This window comes from Sylvia atricapilla, chromosome 1, assembly GCF_009819655.1.
Source record: "Sylvia atricapilla isolate bSylAtr1 chromosome 1, bSylAtr1.pri, whole genome shotgun sequence".
NCBI lineage: Eukaryota > Metazoa > Chordata > Aves > Passeriformes > Sylviidae > Sylvia > Sylvia atricapilla.
In genome coordinates this window covers 109,247,614-109,271,767 of record NC_089140.1, presented here as the reverse complement: position 1 = coordinate 109,271,767, position 24,154 = coordinate 109,247,614, and the positions used below count along the sequence as shown (strand labels likewise).

Below are 24,154 nucleotides of genomic sequence, written 5' to 3'. Positions count from 1 at the left end.
ATCCACATCATGTACCCTACAGGGGAAACCGGCTGATAATGCTGGTGCAAAACCAGTCTGGAATGTCTTGGTCCTATGTGTATCAGGGTGGGCTTTATATAACAATGCATTTAATGCATTTTAATGCATTTTTCCTCTTTCTTGCACTGCTACAGCTGGGAAAGTCCAGCTAGTCCACAATTTTCATAGGTGTAACTGGAAGAGCTCTGTTAATTAACTCAGTGACAAAAGGCTCATGCCTTGCAAGACAGTAGGTTGATTTTGTTTGTGCTCTGCATTAACCTGAGCCTGTAAAACAAAGGCTTTCATGAATGAAGGCTACATGAGGAAGTTGGAACACTTCTGTGTCTTTGGGCAAGGGAACAAGAAAATTTCATCTCTGCTCAGAAAAAATCCTTGTGACTGCTAGCCTTAGCCAGAGCTCTGCTGTTATTTCTCTTTTGATCAATGACCAAACCAAGAGAATGGCACAGCAGAACGTGCAGCTTTGATTTTCTAGTGCACAAAGTATTTGTCTACAGGCTTGTTTAAACATAAAATGATATATCTTGAGTTTAATGTGAGTGTTTTTAAAACTCTTTTTCATATGTAGCAAACTGAGAAATAAGCATAGCTTACTGTTCGATATCAAATCCATTTTGAAAAGGTTTTATAGTGATACTCCTTAATGTAAATAACAGTAATAATAATCCAGGTTTAACCCAGTTACACAGTTATCTTGGCAGTATTCCTCTTGGCAGTTTTTCCAGTTTCATAGAAGTCTATTCCAAGGTTATCATCTTCCAAAAAATAAATGATCTTAGCAGGATTTATTAAAGTGTTTAATAACCCTTTACATGCAAGAGAATTATCTATCTAAAATTTTAATATTGGAGAGATTCTGTCAAGCTGATTAGAGCAAAGGGAGGAATACTAAATACAGTTGATTCCTGTCCAATGCAGCGTGCCTGTTTAAATTCAGAAGAGAGTATCGGAAGGTAGCTAATCCCATATTAAAAAAAAAAAAAAAAACCAAACAAACAAAAAAAAAAAACCTAAAATATCTGATGAAACACTTGAGATGAGAAGGAGCTCTGAAGTCTGGGAATTCTTTCTTGTTCCAAACACTCAAGTCTTCAGTGGATAATTTTTGAAGAAGGAGGAGTTACAAGGTGACCAGACAGTCACTGCATGCTTTTGTCTGTGCTTGTTGAGGTGAGCCTGCATGTGCCAGTACACCATGCTTATGATTCCACTTGGTGTAAACCTTGCTCCTGAGTGTAAATCCTTGGTTGCTCCAGCAGGATTTCACAGCTAGTGCTGCCGTTCACCAAACTCTCTTCTCTCTGTGGTGGGCTGCAAGATCATTTTCAAGGGACTTGCTTTATTTTTGCATTCTGTAATAGTTGCTAAAGGGAAAATTCAGCCACCTTGTCCTGGCAAGGCAGGGGAGATGGTTCTCCCTTCCTTCCCTGTGGCTTTGCAGCTGGACAGGTTTTCTGGGCAGTGTCCTGAGGCAGGGGGTTGAGCACCTGCTGAGTGTCTGAAGGACAGCTTTAACACGTGCCAGCAAGTGCTGCAGGGAGGGAAAGGTGGTACCTTTTCAGAGAATAGCAAGCAAAAATTATAGATTAATTAAAACTTTTGTAATGGCTGAAAGTACTTGGTAGCTTCTTTTTGTCCATATGTACTGCAGTTGGATACCCAGTTGGTTATTTCAGGCAGTGGCCAACAGCATCTACAAGCACAGCTATTTAGAACGTTCTGGGGATGAGTGAATTTCACTCAGTCAATAGTTCAATCTGTTCCTGATCAAAAATTAGAGGCATTCTGTCTTTTCTTCACTGACCAGATAAGTGAGAACCCTTTTTGTATTAATACTCAGTGAATAATTAATTAATACTTATTGAAGATGATTTTGTTTATGTTACACCATTATGCTACAAAGATGAGAATTTTTTGATTCTCTGTTGGTAGGAACAAAATACTAAGAATGTTGAGCAACCCCAAGACCCTGTCTTTGGCTAAAGCAACAGCAGTAGATTCCTGCTTTGAACTGCTCTTTTCTCTTGCAGATGGCAGTGTGTACAAACACCTATGAAGCTGTTTGCAATACAACTTAAAACAAGGAACAACCCGCCCTGCCCCCCATCATACCGAGGGCAATTCACAAAAAGTTCCCTTAAAAAAGCAGCAGTATTATCTGATAGACTGAACATTGAACAAGCCACAAATTCTTTCACTCTAAAAACCAGCCCATTTAGTATTGCAGAACCCTTCAGATCTTCCAGAACAATATTTTTGTTCTGAAGATGTCGCTTGGTCTCTCTGGAGAGTCTGTGAAGCTGTTTGCAGACACTTTCTAGGATGGAAAAATGGGTTAGTGAATTAACCTTATAATGATTCTTTTCTTACTTATCCAAGATTGTATGACTGGTATGAACTTTTGATACCTGATTTGTTCATAATTTTAATGTAATCCTCTTTTCAGAGTGATTTAACCGTGTTGGCCCATACAATGTGCATTTTGGCAGAAAGAAATCTGTGGTGAAAACTTTGCTCTTTTTCTTTTTTTTTTCCCTTTTTTTTTTTTTTTTCTGCAGTAGTTAATGCTGTACAGTGGAGCAAAATTGATCTCCTGATTTTAATTCTAGTGCCTCTGATAAACTCGCCCTGAGTTGCCATAAAGCACATATGTGGTAGGTTGTAACCTACGGTGACATTCTTAAGTGCTGCAGTAGCGACTTTCTTGAAATGAGGTGGTGTGTAGATTTTGGCTCCAGACTTTCAGGCAATTCATAATGCTTCGTTCACCTCAAGAATTACTGCTTTAGTGGCCTTGTGGCTTGAAGCCAGCCTTATGAAGCAGCCAGAGTCAGCTCCAAGCAGTTTGGGTTTTTTCTTCTTTTTCCCCTTTGCCCCCAGTACCCGCAGGCTCAACACCTCAGTGTCTTATGTTGGCATTGCAGTCCTGTGGCTGCCTCTTTTCCTCCTAGAAAAAGGTGGGTGGCTTGAGTCAGAGAAGAAGAGGAAGCAGAGCTGCTACTGCTGCATGCCTGTGTTGAGGTCCCTGTGGAAAGGAACCTGGATGGCAAGCATCAATGCCTCTGTGGCTCCCGACATCCCACATAAAGAGGTGCTCCATGTTACAGTTCTGCAGCATCACCTGCCACATTTTGGGTCAGTTTTAGAACACTGGTTTATTTGAGACGTCCTTAAAGAGCACTGAAGCCAGCTGTTAATGTAGCAATTAGGCAGTGTCCCTCTTATCCTAGAGGGAAATACATGTATTCTAGCATGGAGAGTTTTACTTGCTGATTCTGTCTTGGGAAGCAGACATTTATGAAAGAAGAATGGGATACTGTCTTGCTGAATTTAGCAAACTTCCTTGCAAAAGTTTGCTCTTTTTTTTTTTCCTGCTAATAGCTCTTCTGAGGACTGTCTTTTACATTTTAAAAATCTTTTTCCATTTTTGTGCCAGTAAAAACAATAGATCAGGTATATATTACCTATTAATAGGTATAATGTTAAAATATATATTTTGCATAGTATTAAATTATATGTATTTTCCATATTTTAAAATTATATATTAATATATTAATTATATAAAATATTTATATTAAGTATCCATTGTGCTGTGATTGGTGCCTTGGCTCTAATAGTAAAAACCATATGCTGTCGCTATGAATCAGAGACCTCAAAGTAACCAAGAGCTCTAACAAAAAAAAAAAAAAAAATCCCTAAACAACACCAAAAAATCCTAACTTTATTTTTTAAGTGAATGCAATGCTTGCATTACTCTAATAAAATCTAGCTGGTATACCAATCAGTATAAAGCCACAAATTATTTTTATGAAGGTGTCCATATGTGTCCAATTAAAGACTTCTGCTTCGAACTGTAACAAATTGGAACAATTGGCGTCCAAGACAGCATATTGACTCAGGTGTTACCAAAATCTGTTATTCCAAGTTAGCCTTTCCTTAAGCAAAACGAAGACTATACTTGAAGTTTTCCAGAAGAATGTTTCCTGAATAGTCATTCATTGCTTTTCTGGTGCCTGTCTTCTGCAGGACTTACAGCTGGCTTTTCAATGTTACTGGAAGCTACATTAGTCTTAAAATATAAAATATGATAGTGACTTAGACCACTGCTGTTTTGCAGTGTGTTTGGTAAGGCATCTGTATACCTGTAAACTTCCTGGTCAGCATCATGGGATCAGTAGTGAACAGATAGTGTGGATCAACAGCTGGCAGTCGGAGGGGAGAAGGCAAGTATAACAGGGAGGAAGTTCTGGCTCTGTGGGTCTTCTGCATTCATTGTTCAGCTTGAATATCTACTAGTGATTCCTACATGGCTTTGGAGTGTAATGTGACAAGCACTGTCTCTTTCACAAAGCTGGGATCACTGGTTATTCCTACTTGTTACCAGTGAAAACTGGCTGGGAAGAGCAAAAGAGGGGTGAGTGCAAGATAAAACTTCAGGAGTTGTTCTTACAGTGCATGAAACATTATTGTTAAAATGTATAAATCTGTCCTTGGATATGTGATGCAGCTGAGTGAAAGCTTCTTGGGTGTTTTTTGCCTTCTGTAGTGTTACCTCTTTTCCAGAATTATTATGAGACTTCAAGAGTTTGCCACAAAAATGTATGATTATTTCTGCACTAGTATTTCTGGACCACCTTAACTCTGCCACTCTGCACTGCTATCATGTGTCCATCATACACCAGTGATATGTTGTGTCACATTTGCCAGCTGCCACTAGCAGGTCCAAGTGTCTGAAGGAGGGTAAGGCTCAGCTACATCCTCCAGCAACTGCATAGCAGGAAGCAGAGGGTGCCCAGAGAGTGCTCTCAGTAGGGTTGTGAAGATGCAAGTCCTGCTGGTTCGGTGCTGAAAGCTTAGAGAGAGGGGGGGAGATGGGTCTGGTGTGGGGCTACTCATTCTGCCTTCTAGGAATAATTTATGATATGCATTTCATGTTGTCTATAAGTGTACTATTTGGCATAGAACCATAGAATCATTTAGGTCGGAAAAGACCTTTGAGATCATCAAGTCCATCCATTAACCCAGAACTGCCAAGTCCACCAGTAAACTATGTCCCTAAGTGCCACGTCTTCACGTCTCATAAATGCTTCCAGGAATGGTGACACAACCACTTTTTGGAAAGCCTGTTCCAGTGAATGGCAACCCTTTCCGTAAAGAAATTTTTCCTGATATCCAATCTAGACCTCCCCTGGTGCAACTTGAAGCTATTTCCTCTGTCCCATCTGTTCCTAGGAAATGTTCTGCATGACTAATTCCTGGGCTTCTGGAGGCCCTGTGAAGCTCACCAAGGCCAAGCTAAAGTCCACGGTCTTTGTTGATTTTCTGTAGGTTTTGTGGCTGTTGATAAAGTGGAATGTTTGAATGAACAAGACAGAGCAAGTCTGATTTTCGTATGTCATTGCTACAAGGACAAAGTAAGGATCATTTAGCCTAATGATTCTTTGCCTTTGTAATCTGAAGAACAAAAGCTGAGCAATATCTGCGCACAGTTAGATGTATTGAGAGAGTGATATATGATATGTATGGTACATCTTTGTTGCCAAAATTCTGGAACACATATTTACCTACCATTTGCCTACCAGTTTTAAAGTATAAGTAGCCCAGTGGCATGTATCAGCAATCTTAACATCACCATAAGTAGAATTTAGTGGATAGAGATAAATTTCTGTGGTCTTAAACTTTTAATTTCCTGTTTTCAGTTTTTAATATAATTTTGAACAGCAACTAATACCTTACGCTTTTGTTTAGAAGGAAGAATGCAGACCAGTATTTTTCTCAGAATGCTATACTAGAGCTATGGCATCATCTTTCTTTTCATAGAATATCATAGAATATACTCAGTTGGAAGGGACCCATGAATGACATCAAGTCCAATTTATTGCCTTGCACAAGACACCCCAAGAATCACACCATGTGCCTGAGGCACTATCCAAAGGCTACCTGAACTTTTGTCAGGCTTGGTGCTGTGACCGCTTCCCTGGGTAGCCTGTTCCGGTGCCCAAATACACTTTGGGTGAAAAACCTTTTTCTGATATCCAACCTAAACCTCCCCTGACACAACTTCAGGCCATTTCCTTGAGTACTATCACTGGTTACACAGAGAAGAGATCAGTGTCTGCTCCTGTTCTTCCCCTCATGAGGAAGTTGTAGCTGCAATGAGGTCTTCCTTCAGTCTCCTCCAGGCTGAACAAACCAAGTGACCTCACCCACTCCTTGTATGGCTTCCTCTATTCTCACAGTCCTCCTCTGGATGCTCTCTAGGAGCTTCATGTCTTTTTATATATTGTGGCACCCAAAACTGCCCCCAGCACTAGAGATGAGGCTGCCCCAGTGCAGAGCAGAGTGGGACAATCCCCTTCCTTACCCAGCTGGTGATGCTGTGCCTGATGTCCCCCAGGACAGGGTCAGCCCTCCTGGCTGCCAGGGCACTGCTGACTCATGTTTAACTTACCATGGACCAGGACTCCCAGGTCTCTTTCTACAGGGCTGCTCTCCAGCATCTCATTCCCCCATCTGTACACACACTGAGGGTTAAATTCAGCCTTATTTCACCTGTAATGATCCTGTGAGTATGTTTTTTTAACAATGAAAGAATGTTTTCCAATGTTTTTAATTGAAAATAATTTTGTCTTTAGTCATGCCAGTTGACTCTAAAAGCCTGTTTGCTATTTGGCTGGTTGAAGTGCATGACATCAATAAGTAGCTGCTCCACAAGACCGTCATTGTAAAGCTCAGCCGTTTAGTTACCTCTGTGGTTTTCCACCGTTTCCTACTACAGTGGCTTGTTTGTTTGTGAATCACCAGGGAACTGTAAGGTGGCCAAGGAGGAGCTCCCACACCTGTAGGTTGTGACATCTCCCTCACTCCAGACCGCGTCCCACAAGTAGTGAGGAAAAACTGTGATCGTGCAGCATCGAGTGACAAGTCCAGCAGTGTGGCTGGCATTGTCAAAGCAGCTGTTTGCAGGGACTTGTTGATTCTAGAAACCCAGTTCTTAGAGAAAACACTCTCTCAGAAAGAGAAGCGGGAGATTTCATGGTACAGGCACAAAGCCCTGTGTATTCTCAGCCCTTATCAGTCCCTCTAAGGCAGGGCTATGTGGCTGCAGCTCCAGTGCAGCGCTCTGTGACAGTTTGAGGAGAAACCAGCAATGAACGTCACGCGGGCGTTATCAGCAAAAGAACCCCCAGTGCTTTCCTTTCACATTGTGGTGTTTCAAAACACTGTCAGGCCAGTGGTGCAAACTGTGAATGAGTATTACGTACCATAAATCCTAGTGGTTTCCTGGATTAGCCCAATTAGTGTTTGTGTAGATAATTCAGGGTTTGAATGACTTCCTCTCCGGAAACCCCGAGCCTGAAGTTCTAGGGCGGCACACCTCGCCTGAGCCGCCTGTGCAATTGCTCCGGGAGGCTTGCCGAAGATAATCACAGTTCTGCAAATACAGGGGAATCACAGGTCACATCTTACAAGAGGAAGCATTATTCACTGCACTTGTCAGTTATTAACTTACTGGAATTACAGCTTTGATTTCATGCAGTGGCTATTGTGTGATGATACCAGGGTTCGAAGCCTGGAGTTTGAATCTCACTCGAGTCCATGAACTCTTTAGGGGTTTTGGAGGTGAGAAAGGAATATACAATTTTAGCATATGTTTTCATTGGCAGTTTCTTTAGTATGTTCAGTTTCTCAAATAAAATGCTCTATAACAGACCAGTGATATTTATCTGGTGCACCTTCATTTTTAAGTAGGAATCTGCTGCTACCAAAGAATTGGGTGAGTTCTGTTAGGTCCCTGAAAAAGACTTTTTATGTTAAACCACTCAAATATGAGGCAGAGCAACTTGTCTATAAAGCGTATTTCAGTCTTAAGGAAATAACTTCAGGAGCAAATGAGCCTTGGACATCTGTTTTGTAGGGGTTTTTTTCCTGGTACGATTTCCATACTAGAAAAGCTCACACATGGCTGTGCATATGTTGTTTAATCTCTTAAATTGCAATTATGATCAAAAAATGAGGAAGGAAGTCTATGACTAGGAGAGTAAAGCAGGGGGGAAGTTGGGCATATGGGATAGACCGATATTCTTGATTTCTCCTTCAGGGAATAGATGTCATCTGTCATTCCCCCTAGCCTGGAAAGGATTATATCAAAGGGATATGCTTCATCTGTAATGATGAAATCACCTTTTCTGCTCCTCAGGGAGCAGAAGATGGTGAAAAAAGTTCGTTTCCATCAAGAGCCTGGCAAATAAGTTCTAACAAACAGCAAAAACGAGGGTATGGGGAAAAGATACCCAAGGGGATCCAGACATGGTCTGTCATAGCTGTATGACACAAGCAGCCATTTGAACTGCTGGGATATGTGGGTTTGCCCTTTCTTTTAAAAATGGTTAGATTTGTTCTCATGCCTTCTTTGACAGTTTCAGGTGGCTCTTTCCTCTCAAGTAAGATGCAGGAATTGCCTGAACAATTTGAAAAGGTTGCTTAGCTGAGCTTCAGGTTAATCACCTTGCACTTGACCAGCTGGCTGTTCAAATAAAGCTACTTTCATTTTTTCCAATACTAGTGTTGTAAGTTCAGTCTCAAGAGATTTGATGTGATTTGAAGTATTGTCTTCATTGAGAGAAAACCAAATTTTTTACTATTGTTTTGCAGGTAGCTTCAGGTGAATGCAACGAAGACACTGAAGTTTACAACATTACCCTTAGTACTGGGGATGAGCTCACTTTAATGGGGCAAGCAGAAATCCTTTATGCAAAATCTTCTAAGGAGAAGTCACGGCTCAACACCATCTTCAAAAAAATCGGGAAGCTTAACTCAATTAGTAAGCTAGGCAGAGGCAAAATGCCCTGCCTCATCTGCATGAACCACAGGACCAACGAGAGCATCAGTCTCCCTTTCCAGTGTAAGGGCAAGTTCAGCACCCGCAGCCCACTGGAGGTGCAGATGCAAGAAGGTGAGCACACAATTCGCAATATAGTAGAGAAAACCAGGCTGCCTGTTAATGTGACTGTGCCAAGTCCTACACCAAGGAACCCCTATGACCTGCATTTTATCCGAGAGGGGCACAGGTACAAGTTCGTCAACATTCAGACCAAGACTGTGGTAGTTTGTTGCGTGCTTCGTGGAAACAAAATCATCCCCATGCATTTTCCCTTGCACTTGACGCTTCCGAGATTTATTCTACCTGATAGTGTGGTGAAGGGGGAGCTGTGGCACGAGCCCCTCATCCAGCACTGGTTTAATATATGCCAGGAGCAGTTCGACATAGACGAGTATTCCCGTGCCGTGCGAGATGTGAAGACTGACTGGAACGACGACTGCAAGAGCCCCAAGAAGAGCCGGTGCACAGGGCACAGCCACGTGCCAAACTCCCTCAGCTACGCGCGGGACGAGCTCACGCAGTCCTTCCACCGCCTCTCCGTGTGCGTCTATGGGAACAACTTGCATGGGAATAGCGAGGTGAACCTCCACGGCTGCAGGGACTTGTGTAATGAGTGGGCCCTCTTCTCTCACGATGCTCTCCAGTACCAGGAGTCCGGGGACAGTGGCAGCGATTACCTTTTCCCTGAAGTGAGCGAAGAATCGATGTTTCTGCCTACGAAACCAGAACTTCCTTACGAAGAGCTCTGGTTGGACCAAGGGTCTGGAAAGGGTGGTGATCAGCCTCTGTCTTGCTCGCTAAGTGAGAAGAGCAAATGTGACAACTACAGAGGATCTTTCCGATCAAAGTGTGGTACCGCGTCTCTTCCTGTGCCTGCAACTATTGGAACAACCACAAAGTCTTCAGATGTTTCCCTACCTCCACCTCCAGTGCCTCCCAAGTCAGAAGCAGTAAGTCAGGGTTATTTATGTTTGTTTCTTTCTTTTTTTAGGTGGTGAGGAGTTTGCATGCAGATCTTTTTAGGGAATACTTGATGGAGGGGGGAAGGGCGTGTACAGGGCAAGGGAACAGTCAAACTTAGCAAGATGTCCCACTTCAGCTTGTTTCCTACTGTGTGTAAGTCACTAGATTGCTGATCTAGTTGCTAAATCCTGATACTTTCAGGTGATATTTATTTTGGGCTTCTTGCTCATACAAACAAGGTCTAAGAGTTGCTGAGTCACATCATTCTCTTGCTTTCCATATCATCTCTCTATGTGACCTCCATGTTTTCTCATATTTTCTGTGGCCAGAGTGTAAAACTTGGAAATGCCTCAGATTCCCTTAGTGCGTCTTCAATTAACAGGCTTTGATAATGAGAACAGCTAGCATTTTTACAGATTTGAAGTGTTTGTTAATGGGAGATTGTCTTCTCTATTAAGAGCTGATAGCAGATTTTGTAGGATATTGTGTCATTGTCCTCAAGGAAGCTTTATCAAACTAGACAATTAGACCTGAACTAATCACTCAGAACTGCTTATTGAAAGAAAATATGTTTAAATGGGAGCTCTGCAGAATTGATAAATGAGCCTTCTAGAGGACACAGTTGTAAACAGAGCATGTTTCCTGGTCTAAGGTTTTTAGTGAAAACTCACGGGAGAAATCACTTCTCCAAACCTGAAATGTCATGGAGGCTTTGGAGGGGAAAATGCAAATGTATTTTATCAAGAGGAGCTTATGTGGACTGGTTGGAGAATCCACCCATTGTGTAGTCTCTTGAAATAGTTTCTAAATATTATTTAAAAAAAAAAAAAAAAAAAAGAAAAGAAAAGAAAGCTTCCCTCCAGAAAGAGTATCTAGAAGTCTTCAGCAAAATGTCAATGATACATATATTCCATGAATCTTGGTGTCTATCATTATTTAACAAATTTGTTTTTCAGGGATTTTTCTGGAATTAAAAAATGCCATTCCGCTTGCAAGCCCTGTGGTGATTTCAAGAGCATGGCTGTACAGTAAATTAAGACTAATTTGAGACCAAACTGCAGAAAACCATGATGATCCTGTACCTTTCCTGTTGCAATCCAAGAGTCCAGTAGTGTTGGCTGTAGCCTTACCCTCATAAGTCAGGTCACAACCTGGCTGAAAGATGTGTTCATTCATGCTGGGTTAGCCTGCAGTGGATTTCTGTGGGGATGCCCCTGGCCAGGCTCTGTGCTTCCTGGGGAGGTGCAGCGAGGAGAGGGGAGGAGGACACCATGCATGCACAAAATGCTCAACTGCAGCCCTTGAGCTGTGCCACCAAAACTTCCCCAAAAAGCAAATGGAGCAGCTTGAGCAGCCAGGAAAGGCAAGATATTATGTCGTCTTAGCAAAGTGTTTATGTGCAACGTTAAGTGTAGGAACCCAAGAGCATTTCCTTGCCTCTGAGGTCAGGTACGCACTGACACTTTTCCCAGACTCTTGGACAAGTGCCCAGCAGCACCATATTGGGATGAGGCTCCCTGGCAGCCTACACTGATGCTAACGGCATGGGGCTGGTCCCACCCTCCTCCTCCTCCTTTCCCAGACACATCGTCCTGGCTTCCCTTTTGTGCTGGCTCTGGCACTCCTGTGCCTGGGCAGGCAGCCAGGTCTGGATCTGGAAAATGATTTGTTTCCTGCTGCTTTCTGAGAGCTGAACTGCTTCTGCACAGGGTCAGAGGAGTGCTGGGGTGGGCTGGTGGGGGAGGAAGGCTGCCCCCACAGTGAGGTGAGGGCAGCCCTTGTGGCATGGGGGGTCCCAGCTGCCAGGGTCATGCCTGAGACATGAGGGTCTTATGGTCATCCCAGAGCTGTGGAGCACCTGCACAGCATCAGTGTGGACCCTCATACCTGGGGAGCCCCCATGGCTCCCTTCTGGGGACAGCAGGGTGGCACTTGGCATTGATGTGTGTATTGCCCTTTAGAGTTATTTTGGAAAGTGTGCAATTTTGTCATGTGTGTCTTACATTACTGAGGTAAGTGCTGTCAGCAATTTTGATGCTGCTTTCTAGCCATTTTGGAGAAATAACTTCTGCAAAAGATATTAGCTGGGATTTAGAGGTGGGCAGTGGGTGTAGCCCCCATTAAAAATAATACTAAAAATCTACATTCCCATAGATTATAATCATTTCAACTTGCTTTTATGGCTTCTTGGAACAGCTTTGGAGTGAGTATCAGTGACCAACAGAATTCATCTGTGGGCTGGGGCTGAGATGTTTGCATGGTTTCCATGTAGGTATTTATAGAGTAAGTAGATCTCAGGAGCTGCTGGTGAACATGCGGTTTAGTCATCACTCTCTCCAGAATGATATTCCATAGCATTTCTGTGTAAAGGTTGGCTGGCAATTGTATTTTTGCACTAAATTTAAAATGTGTGTCCAGGAGCTGTTTGCAGGACAGGAAAGGACATCTGGGTATTTTAGAAGCTGTTCTGGTTTTCTTCTCTCCAGCAGGATGAAACACTGTGATATATTATGTGTGTTTTCTAAATGCCTTTCAGAAAATCAAAGTAGCGTGAAGGCAGAAGGTGGAGGAGGGGGGAATAACCTCTGAATTAAGGCCTGTAAATTAGTAATTTCTTCGTTCCCCAAACACTAATTTGCATAAAACCAGAGGCTGTTTTCCTGATTGATACAAAGCACATCCCTAATGGAGTGCACCGGAAGTTCAGACTCCTGTGGGTGAGGAGCGTGGAACTGCTCTGCTCTATGTTATGCTCGCAGTCAGACTGGTAACAGGGCAGGTTTTATCCGGGCAACCTCAGAGCTGGCCACTGCAATGGGCACCTGTGATGCCCAGGTTCAGCACGGACACCCCAGGGCCCAGGTGGTGCTGGCAAGGCTTGGGATGGCAGCAAGGAAAAGAAGCAGAGGTCTTAAAATCAATGTAGTACCTCATGCCATTAGAAATGGGTCACCACTCCTAGGTCACAGGAAGAGGAGTTGGAGCATGAGAGAGCTCAATGTCAAATAGAAGTTTCAGGTTGTGCAGTGTAAATGTGTTTTATCTGTATCTGACAGCCATGTGACACCTAGTGCTTCCAGGGCAAAGAGTATGTCCAGCTAAGAGCAACAGCCATTGAGGTCATTGTCCTGTCACATCATGGCTGTTCCACTCATCTCCTCCATTTATTTCATTGCCATCCTCTTGGACCTAGTGAGCATGGCTTTCCTGAAACTTCCCCTTGCTCTTTTCAGTTTAATCTGCAAAATCTCTCATTTTTATTCCTCTGCTGGCTTTCCTGGGGGCTGTGTATGGCAGCTGTAATTGTGGTTTTGTGACAGGGACCAGTTGAGACTGCAAACAGGTATTATTTATGGCTTTGTTCTGATCTGCAGTCTGGGTCAAGCAAGGGAGTTTGGCACAGTTTGTTATGCCAGCACCTTTGAATTCCTCAGTCTTCCCAGGAAAGAAAAGCTTTAAGCCTTTGACCATCTGGTATGCTCCAAGAGCTCCCCTGAACGGTCTCTCTAACCCCGTGGATATAGATTCAATAGCATTCAGTATTAGCTTTGGCTATTCTGACTTGGGGGGGAAAAAAGTCTTCAGGCATCCTTGGGGCACAGCGCTAAAATGGTTGAAGAGTTTTATGCCTGAATACAATAACAAACATGAATAAAATTGATTCATCCCTTTCCTTGAAAGAGCAAATAGGAACCCTTAGAACAAGATTTATTTCAGTGTTTTATGCTGTTGGGCATTTCCTGTAATTTTGACTTGTTTTGAATTAGGGGAAAAATGTACTAAAATGTCCTAGTCCCCAGTTTTCCATTTCACAAAAGTACTAAATATGTTGTTGCATTATGAAAGCACTGAAGTGGATTGCAAAAAGTTCCACATTTATTTTGTTTTTAAATAAATTAAATCACTTTAATTGCTAATTATGTGTTGCAGAATTGCTAAGATAACTTTTAATTCTGCAGTGTCGTAAATTTTAAAAATAAACTTCAACTTTCAAACACAAAAATAATTTCCCTTTTCTGATGCATCTAAGACTGTTTCAGACAAGGAGAACGTAGAGGTCTCCTCCTGCCCAGGGGCAGGTGGTGAATCATTAAAAATCCTGCCTAGCAGCCGAATTCTCAGCAGCCTTCTCACCTCTAGCCCTACTAAATAAAGTTGGTCTCCCAAATATGTCCTGATAAGATTAAGTTCTTAATTCCATCATATTTTCTGTGGGTGTGGATCCTGACATTTTGCTCCTATACAGGCACACCACACTAAATTTCAGGTGATTGGTGCTACAGCTGTGTTTTTTCAGGTTGTCTGGCTGCACAGAGCAGACCTGTCAGCTGGGTGTACACCTTTCCACTTGTGCATTTTGGACAGCTGCCCTGCTTTGGCAGCTACAGCAGGCCTGAAGCTCCAAGTTTGAATCCAGAAGCTGGTAAACATGAGATAAATGTACTATTCCTGAGGGAGGGAGGCTGGGAATCATCTTAAGAGTTGGATGACTGACTATCACTGGTGAAGTAAGTCAGGAAGCATCAGAGTATATTGAGATCTTTTCATTACATAAGCTTGGTTTATTACATCTAAATAAGCAACACTAATGAAATTTAGGCATAATGAATTGCTCCTTACAGAATGTATAATATCAGGAACAGTCTGTCTGATTTTCTGTGTTACTGGAAGGTTCTTTAACATTGTTTAATTGCTGCAGCTTTTTTAATAAGTGTGTATCAAACTGCTGAAATGTGCCCTAGAAAAGATTGATGGTAGTTCTACCAGTGGCAAAGTATTGTTTTGGAGTTCTTTGACAGCTACATACTGTTGCAAATGTATATACTTTTTCATTTCTCTCTTCTCCTCCCTTTTTAATTATTTCCTTTCGAAGAATAAGGCAGAACCAGATGTGCTTCATCTGATTGAGGCCGCCGTAGCCCAGATTTTCTTGCTGCTTGCTTACATGTTCTTCTTTCCTACAGGTGAAAGAGGAATGCAGGCTCCTCAACGCTCCCCCGGTCCCTCCGCGGAGTTCGAAGCCGTCCTCCACCAGTCCCTCCATCCCTCCTCGCACAGTGAAACCTGCTCGACAGCAGACCCGCTCTCCCAGCCCCACTCTGTCCTACTACTCTTCAGGACTGCACAACATGTATGTGTTTGACCCCTGGGAGCACCGTGCTAGCGTCTCCGGAGAAAGTTGAATTTAGCATTGTTCTTTTTGAAGGCGTTCATTTCTAAGGCACGATGCAGTGTCAGACTTGCTGACTTTTAGTAGAACGAGCTAACCTGTTAAGTTATTTTTAAATGTTCAAAAGGAAGAAAAGCTCCAGCGGAAACTGTGGTTTACTAGATAGGACACAGCAGTTTATATTAAACACCTGCATGCACTACTAGAAGCAATATCACTCTTAGGTGACATAGGCTATCTAGTTAAATGATCATGTATAGTTCTCCATGTTTCTTGAAAGGCTTGAATCTTCAAACCAGACCACGTCAAAACTAGTTTTTGGGTGGGATGTCAGTGCTGCATGCAGTGCAGCATGCAGTGCAGCCAGCTCTGATAATCAGAGACATAAAAAGAATGGGGTAATCCAGAAATGTGTTGTGCTAACTATATGGGAACCTACAGGGTGGATGTGATGGAGGACAGAAAGATCAGCAGACACCACTGAGTACAAAGTGAGGTGTAGCAGAAGGGGGCCAGACAGCTTCCACATCAAACATACCTCAGCACAAACCCAACCCACAAACTGGAAAATCCACCCAGGCTAGTTGAAAGTTGACAGCAAATTCTGAATTATGTGGCTGCATAGCTTTTCTTAGTGATACAGTGTCCTTCCTTTGGCTTCAGAAAGTATATGCACCCTCTGAAGCATCACCTCCTTTTTGCCTTGGATGTCTTCTTGCCTTTTTTTTTTTTGGTACACCTTCAGTGACACTGTCCTATCTGTGTGGATATTACAAATTCATCTGAAACATCACTGAATTAATTTCAGTCTGGATGCAGTTGGTATAATAACTTATGCTGGAATTGCCTTACTAAGTCATACTGCACATTTGCAGCATAGTGTTGTGGATCTGGCAATGATCACTCTAGATCAAGGCTGCTTGCTTATTTTATGGAAGCCTGTTGAGTAGTTCTGTCAAGGTCTACTCCACAGGAGGCTGGGCACAAGACCTCCCAGCTTTAGGGGCCCACCAAATGCTGCTTCCTCTTTTTGTAGCCAAGAATACATCTGCCTTCTAAAAAACTGGGGAAAAACTAGGAAAACAGAAGTGAAGTTTCTCAGGAATGCAAAAGGTTGTAGTGAGTTGGGGGTCAGTCTTTTCTCCCAACTAACAAGCAATAGAATGAGAGTTAAAGGCCCCAGATTACAGCAGGGGAGGTTTAGATTGGATGTTAGGAAAAAATTCTTCATGGAAAGGGCTGTCAAGCATTAGAACAGGCTGCTCAGGGAAGTGTTGGAGTCACTATGCCTGGAAGAGTTAAAAAAAGGTCTGGATGTGTCACTTGGGGACATGGTTTAGTGTGGACTTGGCAGTGCTGGATTAATGGTTGGACTGATGATCTTAGAGGTCTTTTCCAACCTAAACAATTCTGTGATTCTATGATTTGCCTTGACTTTTACAGTATTTGCATGAAATTAATCTCCAGCTGGGTCTAGACCAGACGTCTCCATTTTGGTAGAGGTGACCTGGTGTTGCAGAGGAAACTACTAGAAAATTGCCACTGTGTGGAGTAACCAGATTGCTTTGCCATCTATATCAATGATCTTGATTTCTGGATCATGAAGGGTTGCAGACAATATTTTAAACAGAAAAAAAGTCAGTGTGATTTCTCCTTATCTGGCTCTAAAAATGCCTGATAACTGACTTCAGCTATATTTGAGGTTTGTCTTGCATCCTTTTGCACTGAGTCCCAGGCTGTTCAATTTAGTGGAGGACGAATAAGGAAGCACTTCAAAAATATTAAAATGTTACCGTATCAGTTTTCAGAAATTCCATTAATCTTTGAAATCAATAAATTTTCCAGTTCTAGTATGGAATTAGAGAACAGAAACGGGATCAATCAATTTAATTGCTCTGTATAGTTGGTTGTTTACAGCACCTCACTGACTGTTTTCTCAGCTTGGTTTGTGAAAAATGGTTTGCACTGTGTGCAATACACCAGTTGCCCTTTAAGTAGCCAGTAAGAAGTGACTGGTTGATGGTGTATCCCTGTTGAGGGGGAAAAAACCCATCTCTCCTATTGTAAATATCCAGCTGCTTTACCTGTCAACTTGTATTAGTGACATAAACAGATGAAAAGTTTTGAAGGCATAGAATGAAGACTGAGAGATGGTTAGAAAAAGGGAACCAGCATCTCTTGGGACAGATATTTTCCAGTGATGTAGACTAGGGCTGTTTTTACACATCTGCACTTCGTATTTGATCTAGGCAAGTCCAGTTTGGCTTCCTCTCTGATCCACTGTAAGCACACAGGGAAGTAATTTTGTGTCAATCCATTGAAAACTGCACTGGTTTTTTTATAGCTGCTCTATTCTCAAGCAGTTTTCACTGAGCTGTCATGGAGTGACTATGGAGTTTCTTTCTTGAGTAGTTAGTTTTCAGGAGAGAGAGGTGAGTAATTACACAATTGTTTTCAACTGTTGCTTTCTGTCTGTTGTGTTGTGTAAGGATTTTATAAGTCTGCTAATTGTTTTTCCAGTGCTCTGGTTAGTTGACCAAAATTACAAAATCTTTCAGATTTTCTTTTAGAAAGTGGCATAAAATCAGCAGACATTTGCTTTTGATAATAGGTTGCGTGCTTTTGTTGTCATGTCTGTCTCTTGGGAACACCTGGATATGAACCATCAGTTCCCCTGGACAGGCTGAGGTTAGTTCACCACCTGGAAGTTGGATCCAGGGTAACTTTCTTTAGGTACCTTTGAAGAGCAAGTGTTTTAACATCAAAGCATTTTAAAGATCCAGCCACACCAAGTTACTCTGGATAAGCTTAAAGCCTGATACTTCGGCACGTCCAGCTAAAACTCTTCCTTTGGCAGTGAGCATTAACTCACTCTGTCTCTGTACTCTGCACTGGTGCACATGGCCTAGTGCAGTGGTAACCTGCCCTCATATTAGCTTTTGCCTGCCATGACACATCTGTGGTGTGTATATATATATATATATATATATAAAAAAGTACTGGATTAGAACATCTTTCTAGTGTATGTGAGGCTGTTTCTTATCCGTGGTGATATCCCTCAGGAATTCAACAGTGAAAAACTGGGTATTTGTGATATGACACAGAACTGAATGGAGACATCTAGTTTTTTATGAGCTTGAAAAAACAAGACATGAGGCTTTTGGGTATATCAGCATCTTGTCAGGCTTGTAGAGGGGGTGAAGGAACTGTCAATGCATTAATTCAAACATGTTAATTCAAATGTGAAAAGTTCTGCTGGAGGAAAGAGGATTCTTTCCTTGTGATGGGCACCCTCTGATGCTGTCAGATGATTTATGAGTTTATTGAAATGCCAATTTTTTTCTTACTAACAGCATCCTTTCTGCTTTGTTCCTTAAGTAATGTCACAGAGAGCGACAACACCAACCCAACTGAGAGCACACCTGTTTCCTGCTACCCATGTAACATGATGAAAACTGAATCCAAAGAGCCTGAGAGCACAATGCCTTTGGGAAGCCCCTCAGCTGAAGCTCTGCCTTCGAGGTTATCTTGGCCAAACCATTTTTCAGGAACTGCTGAAGGCCTGAATAGGAGTGATTTCCTGCTTGATCCAAGCAGGAGCTACAGTTACCCCAGACAGAAGACTCCAGGTACGCCAAAGAGAAACTGTCCAGCACCTTTGACTTTTGACTTTGATGGGTGTGAGCTCCCAACAGGGTACTCCCAGCTGACTCCAGCAGACTTCACAAACACCATCTCCAGCTGTCCAAAGTCAGCAAGTTACTCTCTAGACTGCACTGATGAGAAAACTCTGGGAGCCAGCAACGCAAAGCAGAGCCACTCGTGTCCTGCCTTACCTCCTCGGGCACCGAAGTCAAGTGAAGATAAGACAGTTACAGACATGTGTCCCTTGCCACTGAAAATAGATGGTGCCGAGGAGGAGCCAAAAGCTGGCTCTCCAGTCATCTTGGAAGATCAGTATCTCGCTAAAAAGGGCATGCAGGACACGTTCTCTGTGTCTTATCCCTTCTCATCTCCCCTCCACCTCCAGTTAGCACCAAGGTCTTGTGGAGATGGCTCTCCCTGGCAGCCGCCCACGGACCTTTCTGGACTCTCGATAGAGGAAGTATCTAAATCATTGAGGTTTATTGGTCTGTCAGAAGATGTCATATCATTTTTTGTCACAGAGAAGATTGATGGCAATTTACTGGTTCAGCTTACAGAAGAGATCCTATCAGAAGACTTCAAGCTAAGCAAATTGCAGGTTAAGAAAATATTACAGTTCATTAATGGCTGGCGGCCCAAGATGTGATGCTGGCTAGTTTTCAGTGAAACTGTACTTGATACATTTGAGCTAATACATCACTTCCTGGTTTTTTGCACTAAAAATCCCTTCTTGTAAATAGTAGTAGAAAAATTCTTACTATGCAGATAAACATTTTTCAGTGGTGAATGGACTTTTTTTTCTATGTCAGTAATAAAGGTAGAGAATCTGCAGAGGTGTGCCTTTGTGCATCCCTGAACATTCAACAGCTGCTAAAAACTGGACACTAAGGGAACTTTGACTCCATAGTCTGTTAAGACTTAGTCGTATTTATTACTGAACAATTTGATGCTGAAAGACACACACCAATCCTGTTTACAGCTTTGTGTTAACTGCAAAAAAAGGTATTTCTTATGGGATTATTTCTGTTCACATAATGTTTGGCAACATGCTGTGACTTGCAGATATACAAAAGCATTGGTTTTGACACTACATCTGCAAATGTTAAGAATTGCTGTGAAGTGCCACTGATACACTATTCTTGCAGCATTATTTTTATTAACAGTATCTTCCTGACTATCTGTAACATGGATGCATTTTCCAAGTTACTTTGAGCAAAAAGAGTTAAATGTTTTTAAACCAAGAGTCATGCTTTGCCCAGAGGGGAGGGAGAAGGGGGATTTTCTACTGAGCCACTCTGCCCTGGCCAATTAAAAGTTTATGACCTGTAGATTTCAAAAGTTGCTTTTGTAGTCGGATGACTGGAGTAAATAGCATGACTTCTGGTCGTGCAGCTTTCTCATGGGAAAAGCAGTTCAGTGCACAGGCTCTTTTCTCAGCAGATCCTGCCTGCTGCAGCAGCCTGCTAGCACAGCCCTTGCAGGAGGCATGCTGTGGTGGAAGGTAACAACTCCTTGTGTTTCTTCTGCTGCTGTTCTGACTGTCTGAAAATGTGCTTGGTCTGCTCCTCTATTCCTGCGGTCAGACCTGTGTGGGAAGGTGACAATGCTCCTGTGTCATGCCTTTGAAATAAAGCAAGGTGGGAGGGATTGGAAACAGAGCGTGGCATGCTGCTGAGAATGGGCTGAGGGAGGTTTTGGGCCATGCCACAGGAAATGCTTGTGATCTTTTCAGTTCACCTGTTTTGTTTGCAGTGGGCTAGGAGGATGTGGGTGTCAAAGTAGGAGGGGCTGTAGCATCAAAGGATGTGCTAATTCAGTTGCCCAGCTGCAAAAACTCACTGCAGTAGATGTCACATGGAAGGAGTAGTTAAAAGGGAGCGCAGAGATGGTAAATAGGCATTAGTCTGCCCCTGGAGACCTCTCAAATTTAACTGCTCAAAAAGCTAGGAATAGGATTAACTTTTGATTGTCCTTTGTGGATTTCTTGTAGTTGACAGAGCTCTCTAAAATGTTTCTAAATAACCCCAGGATCCCCCTGCCTTTATAAACTGGATTTAAGAATTGGGGAGGTCCTCAGATAACAGTCTGTGTTACCCCTTCCTCCTCAGCAAGTGTGCATGCCCAGGATCCTTAAGTGATTAGAGCTAGGAATGCTGGAACAACTTCACCTTCACTTACTGCTGAGCAGAGCCCTGGCCAGGAGAACACCATCACCTGCCTTGCTTACCTTTTTGATGTATTAAAAAATATCTCCATTGTAGGGCACGTAGTTGGGAGCATCAAGAGAAAATACAGAGCAGAGACAAAAATGCTAGATTTTCCTGTTTTCTCAACCATACTGACTCATTAAAAAGAATTAATTAGCAAATAGTGCTTTCTGTTGTTAGGACACATTTCATGTCATGTTGCCATGCCGAAACAAGATGCATTATTTGTCTTCCAGTAATGCAAAGCACCAGTTGCCAACCAGGAAGCAAAACCCAGTTGTGGGTGTTCTAGAGCCAACAAATATCCCCATAGAAAAACCCCCAAGAGTTTGCACTCCTGTTTTTTGTAATATGTTGACTAAAGTAGCAGATCAATATCTTTCTCCAAATGCTTTTTAATTAGGATTCTAAAATAATTTAGTTTCAAATAATTCTGGATCAAGTTCAGATGCTGTTCAGGTGTATATTCATGTTGGTAGACCACGTGCAAGTTAAACCAACTGCATTTTAAACCTCACTGTGTCAAATGGATGTTCAAATATGAAAGGGCCAAATCTTTAATGCCAGGTACTTGCCATTGTTTTGCTCAGCTTGTTAATTCTAGGTAATACAACCTAAAATACCTAAAAAAAAAAATTGCAGTCTTGGTAATATTAACATTAATTATTGCTAAGGACCCCAGAATATTAACATCCCTGAGAAAGTAGTTTTCTTTGACTGTGGATTCACACCTATTCTGTTATCTCTGCTTACCTGCTTGAAGTGGTTATTCTTGCAAAGAGACTGGTGGAATTTGCATTCATGACCATGCTGCATTGACATCCCATGTGCATAAACCAAAATAGAACTGGCCCACAGAAAGGCCTAGAAAAGTGCATTGATTGCAGAAGCTGAGCCTGTACACCGAAGTACAGCTGAAACCTCTAACTGCATATTTGCTATTGATGGCCTTCCAGTTGTCTCGTTCTTGACTCTGCTTACTTGCTTTTATACATAATGTATTAGCATTTAACTTTTTCTTTTGCCCATAGCCACTCATCGCCTTCACTTTCCAACCCATTTTTGGGCCTTCAGGTGTTCCTAACATTTGTGTTCTGTGAATTATACGGCTCTGGTGTTGATCCACCTGCTGTGGTACACAGGCTGGACTGAAGTATCTGCTCTGGTGAAATCGGTAGAATGATGAGAAAACTGAGCATGTGGAGTGTTGTGGCACAGCCTTTAGATCCTAGGTTATGGAAAGGAGTACCTTTCAATAGGTAGCCAGGCTATGGCAACTCCCAAGCACAGCACAGAGGTCAGCAGTGGGGAAAACCAATCTGGTTTTGGACAGTAGTAGAGGCCAGCCATGTTGATGGGAGTTGTGTTAGTTGTCTTTGGGGCCTGAGAGCTGTAACCATTGAGCATTGTGCCAAAGTGGGCTTAAAATCACTTAGATTTTTGAGGCAGTCATCTAAAATAGGCCAGTCCTAACCCTGGATTTCTTTCCTCAGATTAAATAAATGTAAGGCCTCTGGTGGTTACTTGGTTATGGGTGTCTGAGCTGTGTTCTCCTTGGGGTTTTTCATTGTCTGGGGGTTTTGGTAGCAAAAAAACACATCATGCCATTCTGTATGGAGCTGTCTCTCTGTCCTGAACAAGGAAACTCTTTCTTTCTATGCAACTGTCATGTGTTGGCACAAGGACTGATGCTGCCTTCAGCAGTGAAAGCTGGGTTCTGGCATGGAGGCTTTTCTGGAGGTGGGCATGGAATTGGGCAGGGGAGGGATGGAGAGGAAACTTGAGGGGAAATGCTGGTTTCTTTCAAATGCTTATTGTGCCTAGGATTAAGATTCTTTGTCTTGCTGCCTGCCTGGCTAACCAAAGCTGTGTTGACAGCAACTCAGAGTGCATATTTGCGTTCTTATTCTTGCCGTCTTGTAAAAATTGCCTACGGCTAGAAACTTAGACGGAAAACATTTGGTCCATCCAAACTTAGAAGGGAAATACATTTTGAAGTGTTCTTTTCAGCTAGAAGCAAGGGTTAGAATTTACTGGGCATTACTGTGTATTTTCTAATAGAGCAGGTTTACTTGCCACTTAAAAGAATTTTATTCCACAGCAACAGCTTCAAGAGAAACAGCGTAGACAGCGAAGCTGCCTGAAAAGGTGCCGTGTTTCAAACCTGTCTATAAATAATTGTCTTCTCTTATGTTTTCATCTTGAATCAACTTCTTGATTGTCCCCCCACAAAACAAATTGTGCTGGCATCAGCTTCTTGTGTCCTTCCCAGCGGGTTGCCTGCCTGTAACACAGGCCAGGCAGGGGATTACACCGTGGTACCTAACAGCCAAACACCAGCCCTGTGAGCGGATCACAGCTTAGCCCAGCTCTCCTGGCTTCTCCTCCTGATGATCTGAAATTGCAGCACTCCTGTATGCAAGCCAGAAGGTACAGATTAAATCCTAATAAGCAAGAGGGATCGTCCTTTTTATTTATCGGGATGGCAGGGCAGTGGGGAAATGCACACCCCTTGTTGAGACCTAGCAATAAATGACTCTTCATTTTGTTATGTCTTAAACTCCTAATAGTCCAGGAGTTGTTCGGACTTCACAGTTTTTGTGTGTAATAACCAAATTTTCAGTGTGAAAATCTGCAGAGTGATTCTCTTGACTTGGACAATCTTCTGAATTGTATTAAAAGTATGTTTGTTCTTAGCTCTTTAGATTCACTTCGGGTATGTCAAAAAAAGTTACACTTGGGAGAAAAAAAAAAAAAGAAAAAGCCCCAAAACTTTGGCTTAGTACATTTCCGTTATAAAACAAAGGTTTTGTGGAATTCTGTGCTGGTTTGGGCTTTTGTGTAAAAGGCTGAAGGCAGATTGTTATTTAAACCAGGTGCAAATAAATATCCCTGTAATGTATATGAACAAATTTAAACCGCATATTGTAAGTATATAAACTGTATATTAAAGACACTATTTTCATGATACTTCAAATGTGTACAGAATTTGTTGTACTAAATTTGTTGGGTTGCATGTATTATATAAAAGGATTGTTTTTTCATTTAGTCATTTCACTGACTTATCCTCTTGCTCATCTCAGTATAATTTGGAAATAAGCACTTCCCAAATAGTGAATTTCGCAAAGTAAAATTGGGATAATTGAGAGGAGTAATCAGGCCTTTGCATTTAACCTCTCAAGACATGTTACTTTTCCCTGTCTTGTAATTTCACTGGTTCCCCTTCAGCAAGAGTATCAAGCTGCATTTCCCCAAAGAATT

General features: G+C 42.3%; 1 protein-coding gene across 1 annotated transcript in view; it reads left to right on the top strand.

Moving 5' to 3' along the window:
* Positions 1–23,863, top strand: part of GAREM1 (GRB2 associated regulator of MAPK1 subtype 1) — a 102,478-nt gene extending 78,615 nt beyond the window's left edge. The window contains exons 4-6 of the mRNA XM_066330495.1: positions 8,680–9,858; positions 14,836–15,002; positions 18,420–23,863. Of these exons, the coding sequence (XP_066186592.1) occupies positions 8,680–9,858; positions 14,836–15,002; positions 18,420–19,332 (2,259 nt within the window). The 3' untranslated portion in view covers positions 19,333–23,863. The remainder of the gene's footprint in view (positions 1–8,679; positions 9,859–14,835; positions 15,003–18,419) is intronic.
* Positions 23,864–24,154: the final 291 nt, after the last annotated feature.